Genomic DNA, 27,567 nt, shown 5'->3' on the forward strand with positions numbered 1-27,567 from the left:
ACCTTTAAAAGATGACGCAATATTAAATGTATTTTAATATCAAAGGCTTAGTTATGAAATTTTAACCTACACATTACTTAACCTACTCATAGTGGTATCAAAACCGTCTCGCCTACAATATTGTTGAAAGGCTATACTACTTTTTACACGCTGATTTTTTTGTCTCGAAACCAGACGACCTAATCGCCCATCTATTGGTCTTATGACGCGCTTTTAAAGTAATTAAAACGCGGAATAATCGTAATGGTGTCAACTATGTACGTTTACACACTAATGTGTGGACTGATACGGGTATCAAAAATGGATGTATAAAACAGACCGTCTGGATAGACCCTTACGATAAAACTGCATCAGTGAGTCATTGAAAAATACGCTCGTCCGCTTTCAAGCTACGTCTCGCAGGCGCTAGATAACTCGAAGCGCGTTGGCGAGGAAAGATGCACTGAAAGCCTGTATGTCATCTTTTAGGTCGTGTCACTGGCATGATCGATCTGTTTAGTGTGTTGGATGATAGTTATATTTGATATTATAGTTATACTATGTGTTGTTAGCAGCGTGTTCGCTTCATCGTCAACGCGAAAAGCCTTTCACGCTACAAAAGTTTTTAAATCTCTGCAGCGATCTGTAGCGCCATCTATTTAAAAAAAAATTAATGGCATATAATAGTTATACTAGGTATTGTTCGTAGCGTGTTCGCTTCATCGTCAGCGCGACAAGCCTTTCACGCTATGAAAGTTTCTAAATCTCTGTAGCGATCTCTAGTGCCATCTATAAAAAAAAAGTTGAATGACATATTATAGTTATACTAGGTATTGTGAGCAGCGTGTTCGTTTCATCGTCAGCGCGAAAAGCCTTTCACGCTACAAAAGTTTCTAAACCTCTGTCGCGACGTCTAACGCCATCTAATTAAAAAAATCTTACGTGAGTAATTTACCAGGATAAAAAGTAGCCTATGTGTTAATCCAGGGTATGGTATATCGATAGTGAAAATTTTATTTAAATTCGTTATATCTGTATCTGAATTTACGTCTAACAAACATACAAACATTTTCATAAAATCCATATTTATACGAGTATTAATTCATAATTTAATAAATTTCGTATTTATAAGTAAGATTAATTCAATACTTTATATTTTCCGATTTATGGATACATATATTTGAAACAATACATAATGAAATCAATAATATAATTATGCTATCCTATTGCTGAGAACTGATCTTTAAATTACTATGTAATTCAATTTAGTAATGTTATTAAGTTTGTATTAAAGTTTCACAGTATGCTCATAAAGAAAACAAAACTATGCACCACAGAAAATAGAAACACAATATCTATAAATCAATTATGTTTGTTTTATTTGACAGACGACAACATAACTGGAATCTGTTTGAAACATGCCACAAGCTCGAAGCCACGTGTGGAACTGAAGGACGCTATCACCATTTATGTCATTCTGAAGGGTGCTGATGGTTATGGCGGTATAGAAAATACAATTCGAGGTGGGTTATGTTTGAAAATAGTTTTGTTCACTTCAAAGCTAAAACTGTAGTACTAGTAGCTATTTCACAATTACTGTCATGAGCACCGTCATCGTAAACTACTATAAATTAATTAAAGAAACCTATTATTCATTGTTGTACTTACTGCTTGTCAAATGATGATAAAGTATAATTTACTTACTGACAAAGATCAGCAACGTTAAACAATTTTGGAATAGTTGGTGTTCGACGATGGTGGGCTTCGCTTGCAAACGGCTTGTCTAACTTGATACTTCCTCTTTTATCGTCAAAATATTTTATTGAATTCCATATCTATACATATAGGTATTTTAAAACAACGTACTCTTTTCTATCTGTCGGTATGTTATCGATTGTTCTCAAAATGTACTGAACGGATTTTTATGAAATTTGGTATGGAAATAATTTTAGACCCTGGGAAGGTTATAGAGTACTTGGGATTTTTTTTTTTTTTTTTTTTTTTTGTTTTTTGTATGGCTACCGCTGATAGCCTGACGCGAGTCGGCTTATTCAGCTACACCGGTCTTCCGGGTGAACGCTTTAGGCGCTCCAGCCCGTTAAATTTAAACGACCACGCTGAGGGCACCCCCGAGTGGGGTACGGACCTCGGCTCAGGGCGGTCGTTGGGAGAGGACAGAGACATCATCGGTTAGAAGTACATAGCGGGACTTTTATCCCGCAAAACTCCACCACGCGGGCGAAGCCGCGAGCAAAAGCTAGTGATTTCTAAAAGAGAAATATTTTTGTCTCTGTCACACTGCTCTATATTTTATCTCCATAATCCTTAAATAAACTTTATCCTTAAATACTCCTAAACGCATACATATAAGTGACATAAATCAAGTATGTTTACGTTCACAGGGACTACACACCTGACTCGATGAAACACATAACAAGACATCACCACGTGTGCCCTGAAGGGCTGAAGGGCTCGACTATGGTGCCGACAGCAATAGAGATTGTTTATTAAGTTGTCTTCAAATGAGAATGCAATATGCCAACAGTAGATAAGATACTGGTGGTGAAATGGGCTATGTGACACGTCTGTGGAATTTCATGATCTTTGCTTCCGTAGTTGAAAATTAATGATATTTTGTTGGTGTTAGTTTATAGCGACATAATATAAACATTATTAAATAAACACTTCTTTAATTAATCTTATGTTATTGAAATATACATACATTCTACTGATGTTGTATTTTATTACTTTCATGTCACTGGCTTGTAACGTAGGCGCAACAAAAAAAAAATATTTTCATACTTAATATTGAATTTCGAATTAAATCTTTTTCTCAATAATATAAATCGTTTGAAATCGTTTATTGGAAAACAATAGACTTACAGAGAATTAATGCTACTTAAAATGAACAAACACTATGAGATCCTTAAAACTAGAATTTCCAGAGGTACCCAAACTAGGCATAGCCTGTATCTTGGGCTACCCAAAAGAGAGTTTGCTTTAGCTGAGTATTAGGGTGAAAGGAAGAAAATACATGTAGGTAACAGAATGCCAAATAAGAATGCATGCCATATAAGAACCTATTGTGGATACAAATCAAAAAGTAATAATAATAAAAATAAAAAAAAAAAAATTAAAACAAATTATAAACTGAGACTAAATTTAAATTCAGTTCTTAAATAATACCTATTTTTATGACTGTGGAGCTCAAAATATTTTCTGTGCATTCGTAATCTAGATTTTTAAGTAAGTTCAGGATTTTAATAGAACACTCTTTGGTTGGGCACAATCTATGTTTTATTATTTAAATTTTCACGTCAATAAAAACCAAGTATCGAACTCAGATTGTTACATACAGCCAGTGGACACCCAAATATAACTATTTAGATCAATCAGTGTGAACTTATCGGAAACATCGTACGTAACACAAGGGTGAACATTTGCATAGAATGGGATGATGGTGCGATATCATTTGTCAAAATTGTTTGACTGACATTCTACCTGCTGCAATATACAGAGTGTTTTTAATTAAATAGATTGTTTTAAAGGCTACTTACTACTGCTTGAAAATAATTAGTAAGCGTAATCTTCATAATTCATCAAAATCAAAGAAGTTGATATCTATACTGAGGTAAATAAAATATATTTTTTGTATACTGAGGTAAGTAAAGGACCTGCTTAAATAATAAAGTCAATAAACATACCGGCGAATTGAAACATCGAGGTATTCAGATAATATATTTTTTCTTATAATAATATTTTCAAATGCAATTTCAAAGTAAATTATTTTACAAATTACACCCTATTAAAGAAACCAATAGCACTTAATTTCCATTATACGCGTTACCTTATAGTTCTGTTGTACGTTTGAGATCTTAATATAAATTGCATACCAAATGCAAATGTGCGAAATGATTCATCAACATCAAGGAACACCATGTGAACAAAAACAAGGGATGCCCACATACGTACCTATAGTCACAATACATTAAGGTATTCGGGCAAGACGTCTATTGTTGTCATATCTGTAGATAAACTATGACATTAATCAATTGAAGACGACAATGGAGCCGCTTACCTCAAACTGAAGCTGAGACCAGTATACCCAGACCCTCTAAATCACAACAACTACTACAAAAAAGCTGTGAACAGCGAAGGCGCGACAGCTCCCCCTCGTCTGGATATCGATGCATATTGACTGAATACATTTACATAGTGTTTGACATAACAAAAGTAGATAACGGTTACTTTGACGACAATTATTATCAAAGTCTATTCGATGTACCTATTCGATTGTACTAAAGGGTAATAATGTACATTTTGACTAATACTGATCGGTATTGACAATACAAACAGATTGGGTATGAAACTCCTTTCATTTGTGGGAAAGTGAACGTTGAGCGATATTTCATATCAAGGCATTTATAATAAAACCTTTAAAACATCTTATAATGTTGGGATGTTAATTTGGTTTCTAAAAGCATTTAATCTTTCTTTACAATATCATTATTTTGGTATTTCATATAAATCACAACTTGTTCCAAATATGTGCTCAAAATAAATTAGTACGTAAGTCATTAGTCCTGCAAAAACAAAACTAACAATCACGTCTTAACTATTTTTAACAAAAGTAATCATAATCACTAAAACAAAAGCAAATATTGTTTTATTTACAAAAGATTAACGTTCAAATTAATTTGTAGCTTTATGCAAATTCGAATGGCGAAAGACAATTAAATTTATTCCCCGCTATTTCACAAGGACGTTTATCACAGGCCCCTTGTTTGTACTGAGAACAGCAAATAATTTCATTAGTCGATATCCAAAGCCACACTTATGTATATAGCAGGATTCACGGGGAGTTAGCATTAATCATATAACAAGCCCCTTTGTCTAGAAACACGTCACTAGTTCGCCGTTGTATCGATTACTACAAGTTCTCGATTGTATTTAGGTTAATAAAATCGAGTTAATTTTTTTCACTTTGGATTTGATTAGACTGCTTTTGTTTATTAGAATTTTAAGATACTAAGGACGTTTCCATTGTTTTTAAATAATATAATAATATAACTACATGAAATAATAATGAACCAAAAAACATGTTACAAATGTAACCTTTACTAACGTAACGACTTTTTCATCTAATTGCTACAAAAAATAATAGATCATAAGGTTATTTATATTATGGTATAAAGATAAATATTCTACAACAGCTTATTTTTGACTTTTGTAATCTTTCTAAGACTTTCAAAATATCCAGATTACTTGCTTACTTACTTACTGCTTACGTTCGAAAACCCATAGTACTGGGACACGAGGCGAACACCGATCTTCGCCCCCAACACAGAGTGAAAGCCAGGAAACAAGTGACAGACGAAAAACTTAGCTCCTATTGTGGCACTTACAGTGGGAACGAGATTGGTTTTGGGTACGAGTGGGAGAGCTTTTGTGTGTGATAGAGTGCAATCGTCGCTACATTTAACACGTGCCGTGACAAAAACTGGAATTATACGAGAATGGTGAAAAATGAGACGATTTTTCTGATATGGATTAAGATGGGGGGTCAGAATTAAACACTGGAAATAGAAAGATATATGAAGCTTCAATTATGTTATTTGAATTAGGAAACATTTCAATATATATTTATAATAATTTAGACTTACAATTATAATTAGTCAAAGACTTTATTCGATGTGACAAAAATATTAAAAAATATTAGTAATTTCGCTTACAAAATGTGTCATATCGATGGCTCCTACGTATATAATCGTATCCCACAATTTTGCTGTTTTTACTTTTTTGTATTTTCTAAATGAACTAGATGAGTTCCATGAACTGTGTAAATTTGAAAGTCAAATATTGAAAATTGAGTATTTTAGATTTCCGTTTTCTATCGTATGTTGTTTTTGCATGCGACGTAACTGATCGTTTTTACTTTGGCCACATTTTACGGGGGAGAAGGGTCAAGCGCCGCGCGTCGTATGTATCACTTACCGGTCAATACGTTGAGCATACGCATGTTCGAACCTAAAATATTAGTTTAACTTGATGTGAGCATTATTGATTGGTTCTACTAGAAATATGTAATTACATATTTCTACCTATCAGGAAATATTCACGAACACAAAAACTCTGTGTTATTTGCTTGTGGATTGGTTTAAAATCACAACAATGTTTGTAACGTTGTAAATAAAAATGAAGAGGATCATTGCATTTCAAACAATTACACTGAAAACAGGCTATTGGGTAAGTCTTTTTGAATTATATTTGCAATATTTACGCAGTTTATTATAAAATACAATTTTTAGTAATGCTTATTAATCAAATCAAGTAAGAATATGGTTAGTAGCACATACTATTATTTACGTTGTTTTTTTTTTAAAAATTATATCGCATGTAACACATACATTTTTTTACATCGATCATTATCGAAAGTTATTTATCGTATCTAATACATGCAATATTTTACTTAGTTCGCACAAAAGTGTTTACTATCGTATTTATAACTTAATATAATTTACGTCGCTTTATCTCTTATCGTAACTATCAATACAATAGTATACGTGGAACTCAACAAAAATAATGCTGTCTTATGTCAAGTTTTTTAATGTTTCAGTCTCTCCGTTACCAGCCGGGGCCGACCTTATTGAAATTTCAGCCCTTTCTGAACTCTTGGGCGAAGATTTTGAAATTATATCACCAACATTAACAACTTTAACTACTTGTGATATTATCTATGAGGTTATTTAAAAATTCGGTATTATTATTATTATTTTATTATTGATGGATTTTATATGGTGATTGTTTTTCTCCATACAAAGTAAATGAGATGAATCATTTAAATTTTTTTGATTTTAAGTTGACGCTACAAGATAAAAATTGGTGAAAATTTTGCAGGGTAATACTGTTCAGTGGTCTAAGATTAAAGAATTAAAACTACTAGCCTTAATATCATTCTACATAACTATGACTGATAAACAGAAGTATATTATAATTGTTCATACCATAATTCTACCCATAGGGGTAGAGAGAAACTATGGATTGCCATTTTGAAAGATGCTGACATACTTCTCTCGCTTTCTCCACCTTCATCAATCTTTTCATGCATTTCCACCGGTTACGGGTACTTTTGACCTAACCTATACTAAGAATGTCAGAAATCTGACATTCAAAGGTACGGTGCGGTCGACCCCTATCAGCTCTTCCATCCACATTCACTTTATAGACCGTCTTTGTCAGTCTCTTATCATCCATCCTCTTCCCTAACCACCTTAGACCGTATGAAAATTGTGACGAAAATGAATACCCGGCGTCGACAACAATACAACATTTCTGTAAATCCAATTTACTACAATTCATTGGCCATACATTAAGCGAAAAAAATGATTTGATTAGTCTTTGTACTAGTGGTGTCATTTCAAAAATTCACCACAGTTTTTACAAAGGCCTTTTATTAGAACCTTCATCCTCTCGATATCGAGAGAGAGACTTATGAGAAGGATTCATAATAAGACATAATTATCTTCTTAAACCGTCATAGAAGATACCGATTGTTTCTTATGACGGTTACGAGATCTCTTTTATTCTTGATTTTAAGATTATCTTAAGTACAGTAAATCATGTGATACTAATCCTTAAAACTTAAAACGAGCTATGTAATTATTATTTCATTTTTATTTTACACTTAATATACGTAAAATGTGTAAAGGGCATTCTCTACCAGTTAACCTTTGTGTAATGGAGTCATGAAGGCAATAAAGATAAGTGTAAAAAAAATATAATATGTGATGAATAAATATTGTTAAAAATAATAAAATAAATGTTAAATGTTAAAAAATGTTATAAATAAAAGTATATCTACACGGACATACATATGTTAAGCAACAGCAGTAGAACCTTAGCTTTGGATGTAAAACGATTCGTGGTCGTCCTAATATCGAGTGAGAGTGCATTCCGAAGAAGAATGGATTGATTTGCAAAGGAAGAGGTGAGTAAAGTCGAAACTGTGAGAGGGACACTTAACTAGAAGATTGTTGGAGGAGCGAAGGTTTTTATTATGAGTACTACTTAGGTACTGGAATTGAGAAGGTAATTAGGAAGGAGACTTGGGATGTGAAAGTATAGAGAAAGTATAGTGAGTGCCCGCAAAGAACGGCGTTGACGTATGGGCAGCCATTTCAACTGTGAGCGGTACGATATTTACGGAGATTCAAAATGAATCGAATTCAGTTATTCAGGAGGCAGTCAAGTTCATTGAATTGCTTCAAAATAGCACGCATCACCGTAGTCTATTATAGAAAAGATAAGGGATTGCACAGGCATTGCCTTTGTTTTGGTAGGGAGAAAGTTTTTCAAACGATAAAGAGCACGCAGAGTACTGATAACTTTCTGGCATACTAAGTTTATTATGTTATGTTTTTATATGATATTAAATAAGCTTTTAAATGATTTTAGATAGCCATTATTACTATTTTTACGGGTTAATGTTCCTCATGAAAGTTACCTACTAAATCTTTCTTGTAACGACTGTTAAAACCTAATTAATAAAAAGATTATTACGTAAATTGTGATGCTCAATTATAATACTGCTAATCTATACATAATAAATATCTAGTATATAAATTAAACTTTTATACCTAGATGTTATTGTGATTCTAGAAAATTAAGGGTAATGTAAGGGTCACTTTGTTTATTTAAGATAACATTTAGTTCCTTGTTTCATGTACGTAGGTAAAAAAAAATTACCTATACATTTGTTACATACATTTCAACTTGTATACCCAGAAAAAAACGAGAAATTGTGTATTAATTTCATAATTATTTTTGGCTACTAATTACTGTATAAGAATAGTATCCACCTAAATACTTTATAATAAATAAAACTTAAGGTAAAATTTACTGTTTTTATTTAAACCTATTTTAACTATTAAACTATTATATTAAAAATCCGGCTTATTTAATATAATATTATAATATAAATACATTTTTGATCACCTAATCATCACATACACTAATCAAGTAAGTTTACAATGTACGCAGTTAATTATGGCATGTATGTGTTACGTCTCAATTTTACTTTAATAAGATCACTGTATACTACCGTAACTTTTATATACGATATTTCTATAAAAAATTAAGCAGGCGTAAAAAATCGTAAGTAGCACTTGCTATTTTTTTACCATATGCATATCCGACAGAAATAATCGTAACTGCAATATTTAAAAAACTACAAATAATTAATATTTTATTCCTACTCTATATGGTGCCTCCCTAGATCATCTATGCATAGATTAAATTTCAAAACAAAAGGGTTAAAATTAACGATACGGTGCAAGAAAACACCTTTAAAGCGCTCTCCTGAAAAAAGTGCAAAACAAACATACGATTATATACGTAGGAGCCATCGATATATGTTACTTATTTAAATTCGCTGCACAAATCATATCTAAAATACGCTTTTAACTAATAAATAATTAATAAGAATAAGAAACAACAAGCACAATCAACTGTAAACTGAAAAGTGTAACTGGCACACACGATCAGAAAAACTTTAATTGCCCAGACTATTAGAGAGAAATTGGAACAATGTATCGTGGACGATGACATCGGGAATTGGAGCGAAGTAGGCGGAGTGGCGTTAAATAGAACTCCACGCAGATTACAAGATAGGTCGAGACAATATAGGTTATTATGATTAGTGCCTTAGCAATTCAATTGTGAGATTTTTGAGCTGAGATAACTCAGATTATATCTGCATGTCTTTGAAGGACAAAATTCGGAATGAAGATCCATCGGAGTCCTAAGGTACTTACCACATAGCTTTGAAAGATAGTAGGTTGAAATGGCAATAGGCTGGCCACATATCTCGCAGAACAGATAACCGCTGCATTAAGGTTGATCTTGAGTGGAGACCGCGTCTTGGTAAACATAGTATGGGACGCCCATTGGCTAGATGGTGGGACGACTTGCACAGGGGCCAGCAGCGACTGGATGCATAAAGCAGCAGACCAGGCTCTGTGGCGTACCTTGGGAGAGACCTATGTCCAGCAGTAGACTGCAATGGGTTGATAACGATCATGTTAGTGGAGAATGGTGAGGCCGGAGATCAACAATTTTATTTATTACTATTGTTGGTAAAGATCTTGACCACACGGCCGCGGGGTGAGGAATCCTTGTACTAGAACATTTACATACAAAAAAAATCTTCACTTTGTGGTAGTGTGCCCAAGATACTTGTTGGCTATTATAGCAAAGACGTATGATATTTACGAACCTACAGTTGTATGCAATGTGATTATGCAATCCTTGATAAACAACATGGGTCAGAAATTCAGAAGATGATGAGCTCATCGTATTATTATTATTAGGTACACATGCAAATCTTAGGTAATCTACTAGCGTTTACGTAATCGTGAAATTCTCTTTTGATTGGCAAACCTTGATAGAACTCAAAACCACAATCATATTACGAAGGTTTATATCGTCTCATTTCTTATTAGGTAATTCAATACATACCTACATACAAAACTGTATATAGGTATATATTTCACTAATATGTGTTAACATTCTCACATAACTAAAACCTTTATGATACGTTACTATTATAAATGGAAACATGTGAACTATCTATAGATCCTATAGGTATCTAGCCAGCTGCCTTATCTCCGGGATTATCTTTATTGAATTACCACACGCTGGTCGCAGCACGGGTCGAGACGGCATTACAGAATGGTTGCCCACTCCACACTATGTACGGATTATTTTTTATAATTTATCGTTAGGATAAAATATAAAATCCAAACTATAAGAGTGTACCTTATATGGGTACCTGTCTATTTATTATCGATAAATAATTTCGATAGGTCATAGAGGTTAAATTTAACTAGTTCAAGCTAAAAGTCAATTTGATTAAGATTTGGTAATCTCAAATATTTATTTTTAGTTTCGTGATAAACACATTATAATCTTTGATAGACTTTAGGAAACATAATATGCGATGTTTTTTCACAATAATAGCTTCCAAATAATTCTTAAAGTTTGTTATTTTTTTACATTGTTTTTTTTTTAATTCCAGCCAACACACAAAAGAACTTTAGACACACAGTTTTTTTTTTATTTCTATTCAGTACGTCATCACAAAATATCTTTAGGCTACCTACCTTCCAACACATACCAATACATACAGAGTGATATAAAGCCACCTACGCAAGTTAAATAAGTCCAGACACACGGACTGTAGTCGGAATACTCAATGAGAGGATCCGGAGCGGATATTAACTGGAGGATGTTCGATAGCTATGCGCTCACAATGCACACGATGTTACACGTATGTGCAAATGGAATATATTTCAACTCTATAAATGCTTTACGAGATATTTGGATCATGATTGCTCTCTCGATTCAATGTGGTGAATTAAGGTCTCTTGTATTTCTGCAGATTTAGAGATCAAATTTTATTAATATTAGATTTAATGTCTTAATTCAATAAACGTTGTACATATGTCTGTCATAGTTGATGTTTTTTCTTACTTTTTTCTTAATTAATTATAACTCAGTACAGTAAGACAGTACTAAAAACTATTTCACCTATATCGTTTATTAATAATGTGTTAAGTCTTAGGATCTAATATTATATCAGGTTTCAAAACGTAGGTATTATTGATCATAATCATATTTTAGTGTTTTAATAGCGAAGCCAAGCAAGTAAATATGTGATCTAATGAGGGTTATATATCTGATGATATCTATAATCAATATTGAAGAGTATGTACATTATTAAATAAATAACAGACAGATTGCCAACTTTAAGAAAACACGATTCAAAACAGCTAAACGCCAAACTGACATGTTCTCATTGCAATTAATAAAGTCCTAACGTGGAAATGAACAAATGAAAAAAAAAATGCCTTTGAATTCTATGCGTAGGCACTTTGTGTTCAAATTATGTATTGGATTTATTTGTTTATTTATTTACTTTATATACAGATAAGAATATAAGCGGACTTAATGCCAGAGTTATTTTCTACCAGCTGACTTTGGAGGGTGGAGCAGAAATAAACAAATAGGATTTAAGATATCATGGCAAAAAAAATCTTTAAAACTGAATCATGACAATAGCGCTAGGTGTTCGTGACTGCACGCTTTGGCATCTAAAATGCAAATGCAAGACCTTCGAGCGGCTTGCGTGTACTTTCTAACTTCTATTACGTATTGATGTTAATGCTTTTATATATGTGATAACTTATTAAAGGCTTATAATGCTTATAATCAAAATAATTATAACTTCGAAATGTAATCTGTGGAAAACCTCGTGGGGACATATATAGTGTAGGTTAAATTACGTATATATGATACTGTTTGTTGTCCTTAGTTTTGAAATAAAAAAAATAATTATTGAGCATACTGTATAACAGACCGTCAGTACTATGGTAAATCAAAGTATGGAAAATGTAATAGTTTAAAAGTGTAATTCATTAAGCGGTGATTTTATATATCTATTGTGGAACCTATTTATACATAACGAAACATAACATTATTATTCTATTGATTGTGTTTAGTTATAATATTTGAAAATTCTTAGCCCAATTGGTTTTAGTATTTAAAAATCAACGGACAAAATAATAACTATGGGGTTCAATAAAACCTTACTTTTTGACATCGGTTATAAATATTTATTTCTCTGGATTTCTTTTTTCATTTGTTATTATGCTGTATACCTTTAAATACTTTTAATATTTTATTATAAAGTAAAATAATAAGTGAAAATACCGAGAACAATTATTACGAAAGTATTAAGTAGTGTTGTTTTAATACCGGCATCCGAAACCAATTTGAATAATTTCAATTGAGTTTGCACCTGGCTTATTTGATTTAAGACAAATGAGCGTTCGGAATTTAGGTCTCTTGGAAAGGCTAGTAGTTTTTTTTTTGTTAATCTTTAATCGAGTTAACAAATAATCAACTTTTAAAACCCTCTAATTAAGAGCTCTTTTGTACTGTTATCGTTTTGTAAGCTTGAGAAAATATATAATTTTCGGGATATAAACTTCTAAAAAAATCTATGACTGAGATTTAGGTACGTATAATGCCATGACATGCAATCGACTGAGCTTAGTTATTACACTTTACTCAAGAATCAAAGTATTACGCTCATAATTTATATAAATATTAATTCTGAGCATAATATTTTCGCTAAGTCCAGAGCACGAGTTTCGGTGTTGATTTTCTAAATAAAATATATAGGTATCTGTATAATCTACATAAAGTAAATGCTTTTTACTTATGAGACAAGTTCTAATAATGAAATCATGCGCAAATCACCAAATACAGCTCATGGCATAGACAAATAGGTACTGACACCCATAATTCCTTAAACATGTCAATTAGAAGTATGTCATTTAACGACGTCTGACTCTTAAATATAGACAGAATAAGTAGGAGAATTCATGAACAGTAAATCCAGTTGATCATAAATCATGTAGTACCGTTAAGTAACACATTACATTTAAATATAATTTGTATTTATAATGCGGCGCCGGAATGTGATGTAACGTACGATTATGTGTTTTGGTAAGTATATTTTATAAATTTTGTGTTAAAGAAAATTTGACAGACGGTGTAAAATGATTAATCATTACAAGATTTGATGTATGTACGATGTGTAGAAAGTGTTGTATATATATATATTGTAGGTAGGTATGCGTTTACATTTATGATTATCTGATTTAACCACCGATTCATCTATGTTTAGCCAAAATTCTTGAACTTAGTTAAAAATTTGCCTAAAGTTTCTTATATAACGCATAAAAGGAATATATTTCAAAAATAGCTCTGAAACTTGTAAAGGGGACTTTTAATCTATAACTCCGTAAATAGGGGTTCAAAGTTTGTTTCGTCTTTCGTACACGCGGAGCTGCGATCAAAAACTAGTCTTTAATAAGCAGTTACGTAGAAGATTAACGTCTATCAAAGATGACAATTATACTATATACTATTAGCAAGGTGTTATTTCTGAACCTTTTCTAACGAGTCATGCTATTAAGACAATGAGTATTATAATTACTAAGATCAGTTGCAATAGAACGTAATATGACATGAATGAATATGTTTAAATTAATTAGAAAGGCAACATGAATTGTTCTGCATTCTATATTCAAAATTTTAATTTAAAATGGAGACCGAAATCCATTAATTGTTAGTCGAATCAAATGATACTAGTTCCATAATCGAAGGTTTCAAAGTAAATCGTTATCGATTTAACATTAGTTAAGTATTTTTGACCGTCGGACCGAGGTGTCTGGATATCATCATGGCCACCCCGGACTTGTTTTCTGATTCCGATGACGTTGAGTAAAGGCTTTCATTTATTGTAAAGTCAAATTGTAAATACCAATAATAAAATTATGTAACTTTTTTACATTTTTATATAAATGTGTGTGAATAAAATATATAAAAATTGGGTTTTTCAGTTCTATAGATACTTTACACTTAAAAGGTATTGTCTACTGAGTGAGAAAGATGCGCAGGAACGGCTTAAATCACTTGCAATAAAATTAAAAATAAATAACTAAACCGGGCCTAAAAATACTTTAAAAGAACATCTATTTTTTAAATATTTTTTACTTAGTATCTATCCCAAACAAGTAACCTGAAACTAGTGTCAAAAGTCTACTAATTAAGTATTAATAATTCACTCGCTTAACTACCTGGGCAGGTACAAATCTTGATAAAACCATAAATACACTAATAACTGCAATTAAATAAGTAATAACTAGTTATTACTACCAGTAACTGTACTTTATTGATAAATTATTCGTATTGATTAATAAATATCTGGCATTTATAAAATGTTCCTACTAGTCTATATTCCGTAATGTTTGTTAGAAAGGCATAGTCAGAATTTAGTAACAAGATTTTATTGAATTAAGAAAACTTCGGTACTTATAAATTATTTATTTTCTATACTTGTTTATAAACAGTAAAATAAATTGAATAATGTATTAGTCACGTAGGCGTTATAATAGGTCAAGATACATGATGATAATAATTATAATTAAGAGTTATTTTTATAACAACGGACATTTTGTGCTAGCAATAAAACTAAGAAAGCAAAGCATAATGTAACTAAAAAAATCAACTCGGGCTGGGAAGTAAAATGAGTTAATACATAGCTATATTCTAATAAAATAATATAAAGGTCGCGTCACGATCACTGGTGAGGACAAATAGGGCTTAACCTAGCTGATCTACCAGCCTTTCACTGGCAACCTAAGCGATGACTACCCGAAGAAGAAAGGTAGAAAAAGACCACGGGCTTTTTTATTACCATTAATTTCAATCACAACTTCCATATTTAAAAAAATATATTTTTATAATATATTAAATATTTTTGCAGTACCTATGACATGCTTAATACAAGTGTATCTAAACATGATTATTTTGACGTGTGTTTATAAGTGAAACCTCAGACTTGACTTTACTTCTGCTAAAGTTGAAATCATCCTTGTATACTCAATATTTTCACCAAAAATCCCAGTTTCCATTTCCTGTTTTTTTTTTTTTTATATTTTTGCAATTTAGTGCGAATACAGAGTTTCCGTGAGTGTAGGTATGTCTAACTAAAAGTGTAATGCTATCGCTGAGACGAATTTGGGCGTGTTAAAGTAATAATACTTTAAATTTATGATTTTTTTTTGTTAGAAACGTATTTTTTTTTTATTCTACACCTACCGGTCGAGTAAATTATTGCAAAGTGTAATTTTCATGACAAGTAAATATTTTCATTTAGTAACGAAATATGAATTTTACCTTGTATCTATGTAGGGTGTTTAAATATTTTTGATTTATTATAATTAGTAATACATCTAAATGCTCTATTTGTTTGGCAATCAATGTAACAAATAATATTTTAATGAAGACGTCTCGAGCACAATACTTCTGGGTACATATTTCTTTCACCTGCGTTTGAAATGGAGGTATCAATCATGCCTTTTGTTAATTAAACATAATTCTGAAAGGTATGCCAATATATTATGTTCTTACAATGTAGCTTTTAATATATCGAAGGAGTACTCTTAATATATTATGTTTATGTAGTCATTTTTATTTATACAAATATTACTATTTGAGTTACTATTTTTTAATGTCTCGAGGTGGCGTGGTTATTTTACTGTATGACTGCAGTGCTGAGGCCTCCGCTTCGATTCCCGAGAAAGTGATATTAGGTTTTCTACTCAGTATCAACCTAGTCTATCTATAATTTATGCCTGATATGGCGATAAGCTTGCCCCTTATCATATCATGGGACAAAATACATACGGTGGAAAGTGAGTGCACTCGTTACGCTTCTGCCTAACCCTTCGGAAACAAAAATCGTTATAGGTATGTATTTGTTTTTGAGCGTGATCCACGAGGTCTTTGATTTGCGTTCTAGGTCAATGCTTTGGGTGAGTTTTTTTAATACAAGTTGGGTAGGCCTGAGTCCTCTACGAAAAGTAAATGACAAGCCCCAACTGCCTGCTGCTAATCGTAAAAACTAAGCCAAGATTTCTACAATGTATCAAAAATTATCTTGCAACGATCTCATGTTGGTTAGAGATAAAAATTTAAGACCGATGTTACTCTTCCTGTGTTATTAGTATTTTTTTATGTTCTTATTCCTAATAAAAAATGTTTAACAATAATTTAGTAAATCTCTAAGAAACCGTAAGGTATTTTTCTATAAAATACTTGTATCCATTTTTGACAAATTTTTATTTTGTTTCGACTTTGCTGTGTTTACCAATGTTTGGAATTACATAAATTACAATTCATTATCTATAAATAAATTGTATCAGAAATGTAGAAACTAAATTTGACGCTCTTCCTATGGGTCAAGGAGCCCTCAGGTAGTGAGTTCTCACAACGAAACAAAAAGCATGATTTCTCCAATTGTTGATCAGAGATGTCCAGCGGTTACTATAAAAAAATAAGTAGGGTGTATTAGAACTAATTTTTAAATACTTTTACTGAATATTCATATGTCGACGCCATGCGTGAATGAGTAAGAGGGAAAGTAGAGAGCTATGTGCATTGAGTTCGTTCACCGAGAAACGACAAGATTATTGACTCGTCCTATACTCTACAATTTTACTCTAATTTTTAGTGAGAATATTGTATATTAAAAAAATATATCATAGTAAAATTGAAGCAAGAAATAAAACATTGAATCCTATTTACTTATTAAAGTAGAGTTTCGACATTCTTTAAAACAGGAACATTTTTACTTATTGTAAGTTTATTACAAATACGTAACGTATTTATTATTTAATCCACAAAATAATAGATTACACAAAGACTGTTTCCTGCATTTGAATATCCGACGGATCACAGAGTTGGATAGGTATCTAATATTGTAAATCTTAATGCTGGGATCTTAATATGGGACGGATTATAGTTTAATGTACGACTGCAATGTTTCCTATGTTTAATCTAGGTGTATAATATGAACCAAGTTGTGTCCTTAATTTGTAAAGTTGATGTAACTTGTTACATAAACGCAGTCTATAATTCAAGTAAACCTTTATATCAAATTAAGAGACACATTGCAAACAATACAACTCAATAGTATCTTAACAGATAATGACCTGAATTTCATTCTTAAATTAATTCCCACGATGATAATTCTATAAACACATTTTCTTGACTTACCTTTTGAGCACTGGCATCGGTTGATATCAGCTTCTTTGCATCCACTTACCTTTTTATACTCGGCTGCTTAGATATCTTTAAAATAGAATTGTTCTTTTATAACGTTTAACAGATTTACGTTCATATATTTAATAAGTATTTTATGTGTAATCCACAATATGTCTTTAATGGCGTCACCAGTCGTTGGGGTTACTACAAGAAATGTAAAGAATTATTCACTTTACCCATATTTATATAAATATTACTTTATTTTTTATTGCTTTGATTGACGAGACGGGCTTGCCGTTCACTTGATGGTACTTAAGCGATAAAACCGCTCATAAACAGTAGAATCACCATCCAAGACGTTGAAACAAAGTATTGTTTAGTATTCCACTGCGCTCGCCATCCTGAGATATGAGATATTAAGTCTTATTATGTCCAGTAGTTACACTGGCTACAATTCTTCAAACCGGAACACAATAGTGACTACATACTGCTACTTGGCGGCAGAAATAGACATTGCGGTGGTACCTACCCAGGCGGACGCTCACATGTGAGAGATCTACTCACGAAAATTCTATCATTCTGAGATTCAAAATGCTTAAATAGTGTGTAAAATAGTACCTACATTACATCTGTGTGTTTAAACATCAACTTTAACAACTTATTTTAACATTGCAATTTTTTTATACAATTCTGATGAGACGAGCGAACCTCTGCCTTAATGGTATACTTCACAATTCAACTCTTAATTATAATCCACGACGTCGTCCTAAGACATTAGAGTTTAGGTCCCATACCATAAACCTTGTATTTTCAAACATGAATAGTAGTAAATATCCATTTGAATAAGGAGCAACATTATATTGTATTTACTATAAACATAATAACATGTTCAACAACATGATGACATTATAATTGTGTGATCAGTAATACGTTCATATTTACAAAGCGCTACGTCATTTCAAGTTATTTATTGTTAGTTGTTTTTACGTTGTTAATTGCTAGTTTCTGGATGTGTTTAATCGTCTTGAATGGAACACTGGATAATTAAGCGTATATAAATTAACATCAAATGAGTATTATTTATTGTTCGCTAATTTAACGATGAAGCATTACTTTTGTAACATGCAAACATTTGGAGCTATTTACGTTAAAATTTTAAGGCAGATTTTTATCACAAAGAAACGAGTTGTACTGCCGTGCTGAATGAAAAAGCGGTATGTCAGGGAAACCTTATTTCGAGATAATCGAAGTTTTATAAATACTGTTTTATAGTCTAGTATGTAATACTCAAATAGAAAATTACTTAAGTTTTTTTTAACAAGTTCTAAACAACACACCGATATTTAGGTTCATTGGATGGGTATTTCTTTAAGCTATCAGACGACATGAAAATCAAGATTTTGTTTTTTTTTTGAGATACTGCTTTTGAGCTTAGCACGGCGGTATAGTAATATCTATTACCCAAAAAATAAGAATTATTTTTGCGTATGTCACTTGTTCGCATTTTATGTGTAACAATGTTTCCATCATAAAGGATGCTCTACGTTTTCGAAAAATTAAATCTATCCCTCTACAATCTAAGTAGATCTCGGTTTCCAGTTTTGTCCTAGAAACTATGAATTGCACAAGATATTTCAGCACCATATTTATAATCAAACCCATAAACTACAAAAGGTAAGATTGTATAATTTTGCAACATATTTGTAAGGTATTTGTGGGATTTGTTACTTGTTTTTGCTAAGTAAAATATGGAGACCGTCGGTTATTTGTTTTTGTTAAGTAAACTACCAAGACCGTCGGCGGAACATATTGTTTTTGAAATGACGACTAGAAATTTTCCTATATTGTAGTAATTTTTAATAGAATTTTATACTATTTCGTACTTACTTATGAATTATTATTACTTACCTTTTTAAATCAATATCTCTATGAGATTTTATAAACTCTTCCATATTAGGTATGTTAGAAATACTTACCAATTCTTATAATCCTTCGCTGGATCTGATGATCACAATAACGGGTTAAGAGCGTGATATTCTTATCTCGATAACATACCATTTTGACTACTGCTCTATTGTAGAGCACATGATTTTGATCAGTTTGATGCGGCATTCACTTTTGCTTAGAGTACAGCGATTTAAGTATGATAATGTTGTAATTTTTATATCAGACTCTGGATTAAATACATGATCTTTATTCTATGATAGTGTAAATTCATAACACGGCTGTGTTGCGTTACCTTCGTGAAATAAGCGTGAAATGATTCTTTGTGCCAGTGACGAAGCGTCTATAGAAACCGATTCCTACCGGCTTCCTTTTAAGGCTTATTTACGTTTGTCTTAGTTTTTGTTTTTTGTCAAATTGGCCGCGATATGTTAACTAGAGATTTTTTTTAATCGGGTTACCTTTTCAATAATCTCACCTTTCGCCAGCTGTGTGTCTATTTCAATTGTTATAAATACAATGAGGTTACGTAGTTGTTATGAACTGATAAAATAATATGTGGCTTAGGAATCCGGATCTTGTTCTGCTGCTGGGTGCCGGCCTCTTTCCCTAGAGTAAGTTTACGCAATTGTCGACCACGTTGCGTGTGAGTTTTATATACCTATAACATTCTTATGATAAATATCTTGTATGTGATTTCTTCAAGATGATAATGCTATCAAAGGCTAGTTCCAAGCGTTTAAGACCACAAAACCTCTTACATAATACCAAAACCTAGATTTCCAGGACATTAGGGTACCTAATACCTAAACTACTCAATCACATAACAAAGACACGTACATCGCTATTCCAACAGCTGTTGTCTATTCGCATTTATACGTACACTTAAAAAATTCAAAAGCAAAACCTATACACACCTATATGACGCTACTCCCTGCGCGCTAAACGTTGTGTTTGAAGACGGTGGTGTGAAAGTATTAATTAATAAGGATAGATAGATGTAACTTACCTTATATGGGAAGGGGATGGTTGCGATTCAATCGGTGTCATCTTCGAATGTAACGGCTGACGTGTATACAGCAGGCCACAGGTTTCTCGTGGGAATTTCGATGGATATATTTTATATTTTATTTATATTATGAATTGTAGTGTAAGTCAGTTGCTAATCAATTATATAATATGCTGTTTATTTAAACAAGATTTCAAGTTGCTTTATTAACTCGTTATATTACATATTTAAGATTTTTAAATTCAAAGTGTGTTCATCGTTATAAATAACAGAAATTACTATCCGCCTTATCAACATACTTGAAAACGCGTACACTACGAATATTAAAAATAACTATAAGTGACCTAAATATATTCAAGAAGAGAAAGGTATAAATTGGATTTATAAACTTCAGCACAATGTCACACCAATAAGTAACACTTTATTGAAACACGTACGAATTTATGAGATAAAATTGTCATATTGTAGGTACTTATAGGTATGGACCAGGTTTTCCTTTTTAAATGTATTTACTGATTCAACGTCTAATCCATTATTATTCATATTGTTAGGTTATTAAGTAAATATTCCATATTCAAATTCAGTTTAAAAATATTTTCGTTGAAAATAATATTAAACATCTCTAATGTTAAGCAAGAACCTGCGCGTTGCACTGTACAATATAATAAATGAGTTGGGCTGCGTCCGAGTGGCTGGCGCGTGGGTGTGACAGCGTCGGGGCGGGGCGTGCGGGGGGATCCGCCCTAAACAAAATGGCGGCCGCATACGCGCCAATTTTTGAATTTCGAATGTACTTCTGGATAAAGGTTGGTAAAATATGAGTAGCATACTCATGGTTTTAGTGACTGAAGGAACCTATACGAAAATAGGTTTTAATATGTTAGAATAGCATAAAAAGAAATGATTAATTAATATGCAAATACCAAATAATTGCATTCTTATGGAAAGAAAGTTCTTCAATTTAGCAACTTCAAGACTAAAAATACAAAAATAAAATTGGTAAAACTGTAAAAGAATATTATAAAAATAATCTCAAATATTTGACCTAATAACAGCCACATTATAAACTTCTACGTGTAATAAAATAAATACAGTCCACATGTTTCTCAATATGATTTACACTCAATTTTTATTGAGTTAAATGTGCAAACACTCAATTAAACCAACAATTTAAATTATGATGTTAAATGTTAAAGCTAATGCAATCAATAACCGTGTGACAGGAATATTTCTTAACATGGTCATAAATTAAATTTCTTCCCACAAAGGCTCGCCGAACAGGCGTCTATAAACAAATCGTTATTGCAACTTAAGGACCCATTTAAAAGCTATAAATTTTTCCGCACAACGTATTTCTAACCTTTATAACACAATATAAAGCCCAAAATCCATTACATGATCTTACCGCTTCAGCTCTCATAAACTATTTCAAGTAACGGCCAAATGAAGACACGTATCATCCGTCCCGTTCACGCGCGTGTGATCAGACAATAGTGTGACAAAGACGTTCGATATTTACGAGGTGTTTATATCGATACAGCGGCGTTGATTTAACCATTGCTTTGGTTTATTGCAGTCAATAAAATTGAACGTTATGAGGCAAGGTCGCAAGTGAAAAATCGTCGGTGATTCATGTCTTTATCCTGCGACAGCAAACTTTAATACGTACGACTTTTTTATTTTTCGGTGTGGCATGGTTTTTGTATTTAATGACAGCTGTCAAAACGACAGAGATGAGTTTTTGTAAAATTACTTTTATGGCGGATATTGGGAAGATTTTATATCTACCCAAATTGTTTACTTTAAAAAAAAAAACTAGTTTTTATAATTTTTACAAAGAAATTAATCTATTGTATGTAACGTGCAATGATTAATATTTAGAAAAAAATAGAATTTAACTGATTATATAACTACTATAGTTAATAGGCCAGTTTTTCGACATCTTTATATTACAGTATTTTTCTTTTTACATGAATAAACCCACAAAAAATATAGTCAGTATATATAAGTTCCTGGTTACTTGGAGCAGTAAATAAAATAAACCATTAATGAATGATGCTACATTAATTTATGGTTTATTGTATTTACTGCTGGATACTGTATAATTCGTTATTTTTTATTACCTAGGTACTACTTATATTATCTTTCTCTACATTCTCTACAAATTTAAAGAATAATCATTTATTTATATAATTGGAATAGCTCATAAAGCCAATCACCATTTAATGACATATCAATACAATTCATAAGAGACCATTTAATGAAAGCCATAAGGAAACAATTTAACAGTTCTAAGTTCTAAAATCATTCAGATTTCAACTATCATTTGTCAAGAACGTTCATATAAGACTGTAAAATCCACAGTGCAACAATCGCTCAACCAATTGCCACCAATATGCCTACACGTGACATTTATCGCAAACGACCATGAACCCAATCTGTATTCCAAGTGCAAGCACCTCGGACCTCATAAATAACACTTATCACTGCAACGTCCATCGTACATGACCTAGCGACGCTTCATCCATCCATGAGATTGAAGGTCAATATACAACGGCCAAGGAATTGAGAGAAATTGGATTGTTTACATCCGTTGGTTCGATAAAAATAGTGACAGTTTGACAATTAGACTGGATGTCGGAGTGACAGCTGTCAGTGATAAAGAATGTGACGTGAGTGTACCGAGACTTCTCGACTACTTTACTATAAATATACTATACGATTTTACCTTCAGTATATAATAAATACAATGTAAAATTCTGTTATCCCAAATAAGACAATAGGAAATAAATTTGTAAATACTATTAGAAAAAAATCTGACAACGTTTTTTTTTGCGATTATGTAGGTAGATATATAAATTTATAAATTAAGTAAAACTAATTTTCTGAATCAGTAGTAATCTGGTACCCTGTCAGACAATAGAATGATTACATAAACTTTATAATTGCTCAAACAATTGAAAATGAAAATACATTTAAAAGTATGACGACATATTTTGCAGTTGTCGATTTATGTGACCATTCCCAATCTAGGTCGAAATACCTGTACACTTCCGTACACTAAATCACTCCCGACCAAAACCTGCGAAAGCATAATTGCCTCAATTTCGAACTTGTCAAAATCACATTAGTTCATTCGGGGCCGGAGAATAATACCCCGACGTTCGCTCATTGGTCCGAGGGATTATTAAAAACGCATTAGAACGGGCCACACCTATACGTGAAATAAAAAACTAATTTCAAGATTTGTAGGGGGACCAATCATTCGTGACTGACACGGAAGGAGCCGTATCACGCGAATCATTATTTTGTCGTTAGGGGCACAATATCGCGATGCGTTTAAAAAGATTTTACAAGGCCTTAATGGGGGTTGTAATGGTGTTAATCTATAGGTAGATAGCTATATATTTTCAAGCCATGAATATAATTTTCATGTGCTAACGAGTTATGGTTGGCGACGTTAATTTTGTATTTAAGTAACTTGTTATTTGTTATTGGTGACTGTAATGATTGTTAGAATAAATAATTATGACTTACGTTATTACTGAACGAGCAATTGTATCTCTCATATATTTGCTGTGATTTTAAAACATATATACTGATTTTTCATAGTGTCTAGGTATAGTGCTTTGTATACTTTCAATATAAAGAAATATTTGCCAAAAGTAGTTTTCAGGTAAACGACAATAAAAATCTTCGTGTACAATCATTATGCTTTATTAATTTCATGTATTTATATATTTATGACAATATCGTCTCGCCTAACCTTATTAAGTTACTAATTATAGTTATTTTTCATAAATTTTGAATCGATAGGACATAAGTGAAATTAAATTGTTCAAATAATAATTCATAAATTTTTCACTCTACTGACCTAATATTTCTTAAAGATTGAGGACAGTTGCCGATAGACCTAACGATCAAAACTTAATTTACTTCGATAAACCTAATTTTTATTCAATTTAATAAATTTTACAAATCGAACTCAAGTATGACGTAGCGATCTGGCGGGGTCTATAGTTCCTTTACCATTCCACTTACGGCAATGATTGTAATTATTTAGAAAAACACAAATACTTTTTAAGTTACGCTGCTTATTGCTAGATAGATACAAAGCAAGACATTTGAGCAAACACCAAAACAAAATGTTCCCGGCCAGACACTAGTCTGTTAGATCCACCCAATTCGACAATGAAAAATGAACAAAAGCGAACCTAATTAAGCGAATCAATAAATAAATATTGAATATATCGACAATATACAATTATTACAATTTACATTTCACTTAACGAACACAGCACAAATAATAATATTTATATAAAAAATTAAACCTGCTCACTGAGTTCTAAGTAAAAAACGTTCACTAGTTACAAACTATGTGAGAAATAATTTACAAAGTTTTACATTACTAAGAAAAACGTATCGCGTGAATCCTGACAAATTTCTCCCTTTCGAATTTCACTCGCCCTCGTTTTCACTTTAATAATATCCTTTACACTATAGTGTTACGAGTAAATACCTATAGTAATCAATCTTCGATATTTTTTTACGTATATCGGGTTTCCTTATGCAATGATTTTATAAAAATACCATTTTAAAACGATCTCCTTTCGAACTGTCCGATGATAATGTCTCAATTACAATAACAGTGGTTATTTTATACAAACACTGAACATCAGCGGTTTATTTCCTAACTTTGGTATACTGAGTACATGTATCGTCATATCTACATTACACAAAGAAATCTGAAGTGAGAAATCAATATGTTCACCTACAACGTTGAAGGTAACTTTTATTATCATAGTTTAGTTTTCATCGTTTAGCATTTCAGCATTAAGATGTCTTTTAAACGTCCACACTAGAGGCGTATACTAATATTTCGTAATAGAAGTTTATCAAAGAATATTTTATGTTTTAGATACTCGTCTTCACCTAAATAATAAGCTTCGTTCTCGTAACGCGTTACGATAATAATAGATTTCTTACACGCTTATTTATCAGTTATTAATTACGTATATGTGTCATCAAAAATCGTATACATTGCACTTGTATAACTGGCCTTCCGCACTACTCTTTACGCGTACAGTCAATAGTCAATAATCATTAAAACAAACATAGACGTCACATAAACACACATACTGCAAAACTCAAAAACACCAAGTGATCGTTGTTTCACAAATTAATCTCGATATTATTCACACTAAAACAATTGTACATTATAAAATCTAAAATTATTATGTATTTACAGAATAGTATTTCGTCAGCTTAAGTAAGAAATAAAACATCAAATATATTAAATAATAACAATATGGATACTAATTGCCTTCTTATCAATGGTTAATTATAAGAGGTCCTTATGGTTTTGTGATTCAAAATTATGAGAGATTTACTATACCCTCTGACGTCGTGCTTGACGTTAAAGCTAACTGGAATCATGACCGACTATGGACGCCACGAGTTTTTATAATTAAAGTGCCACGCTTTGTGAACGAATGTACAATAAATACCGGCGTGAAACAAATGCTCGCTTTTAACGGAACAGTAAAAATTACACATAGTCGCATTAGTCAAGCACTCCGTCATACACGTCCCAACATAATGATCGTGACATTTTGGAAGTAAGAGAAGAAACAATTCCAAACAATGACATTATTCAACTATATAATCACATAAACGTCAATACAGATTACTAATCATTACACGCTGCGTTTTTGGTAATTATTGGTATTGAGATTGTTCTATAAATTAATTTATACTTAACAACTGTAAAAATCTCTTCATCACACTATCATTACTCTTTATTTCAAATCACTAGGTTACGTATTAGTTATAATGTAATATTATTATGAAAAGTCCAACATACAATTTATACAAATTAAACTGTTCTAGTAACTTCGGCCTTCGGACCGATTGTTTCAGATTTATTCACTCCATCGAATCAATCGAACGTAAAATTCGACTTCAAGCGAAATAATACAAGGAAAACCAACGCAGGGTGACGGTTGTTGCGTGATCCAATCTGAAACAATTTAGTCGTTCGCTTGGACCGCATGAACTAAGCTAGGGGCCTTTACTGTGGCGAAGTGGGCGGACTCATGTTGTCCGGCTCGTCCCCGGAACCAGGCTCGCCTTTGGTCTTGTTCTCTTTCTTCCATTTCATGCGGCGGTTCTGGAACCAGATCTTGATCTGTCTCTCGGTGAGGCAGAGCGCGTGCGCGATCTCGATCCGTCTCCTCCGCGTCAGGTACCGGTTGAAGTGGAACTCCTTCTCCAGCTCGAGCGTCTGGTAGCGTGTGTACGTTTGCCGACCCCGCTTCCGTTCTGAAATAACACAACAAAACATTTCAATATAAATTGCACATAACGCATTCAAATTAAAACGGTAGACAACCCTGACCGACGTCAGACGTTAAAAACTGCATAGGCATTCCTGATAAATGGTGGTTATTTGTAAACGGCGAACACTCCCGGCGGAGTTAATTGAAAATTGTTTTGAGCTTATCAATTTGTTAATTGTTTTTGCTTGTTGGACATTTCTCATGAATGTCGAAAGAAGCAAAGTTTTATGAAAAACAAAGCTCCGGAGGTTTTAATGGAATTAGGGAAATGCAAATTGAAAATGTTTATGTCTATCAAGGCATGTTTTACATGAAAGATACAAATGGCATTAAGAGCTCTAAAGGTGCTTCCAGTTAATCCGCGTAATCTATTAATATTAATTATGACGCTTAGTGAAGCAGACGAATATGGCGCAATGATCCTAGTTCTATAATTAAGGGAAGCTATTAGCAGGACATATACAAATAGAGGCTTGTAATAAATTTACAGATATTTAATAATAGTGATGCGGAGTCGGTACCGCTTTGTACTTTGGTGCGATACCATGAGAATATGTCATAAAACAGAATCTGTAAGTACATATGTACCGTCTCAAAGACTCAGGCCGAAGCGCTACCGAA

At 32.3% G+C, this 27,567-nt stretch overlaps 1 protein-coding gene across 4 annotated transcripts in view; it reads right to left on the reverse strand.

Annotated features, from left to right (window-relative positions):
- Positions 1 to 24,309: 24,309 nt before the first annotated feature.
- The window catches only part of LOC115445581 (homeotic protein antennapedia), a 198,856-nt gene continuing 195,598 nt past the window's right edge, over positions 24,310 to 27,567 (reverse strand). For all 4 annotated transcript variants that reach the window (XM_037440982.1, XM_037440980.1, XM_037440981.1 and 1 more), the window contains one exon: positions 24,310 to 26,929. In XM_037440982.1, coding sequence (XP_037296879.1) covers positions 26,679 to 26,929 — 251 coding nt within the window. In that variant the 3' untranslated portion in view covers positions 24,310 to 26,678. The remainder of the gene's footprint in view (positions 26,930 to 27,567) is intronic.

Source organism: Manduca sexta, chromosome 21 (assembly GCF_014839805.1).
Source record: "Manduca sexta isolate Smith_Timp_Sample1 chromosome 21, JHU_Msex_v1.0, whole genome shotgun sequence".
Taxonomy (NCBI): domain Eukaryota; kingdom Metazoa; phylum Arthropoda; class Insecta; order Lepidoptera; family Sphingidae; genus Manduca; species Manduca sexta.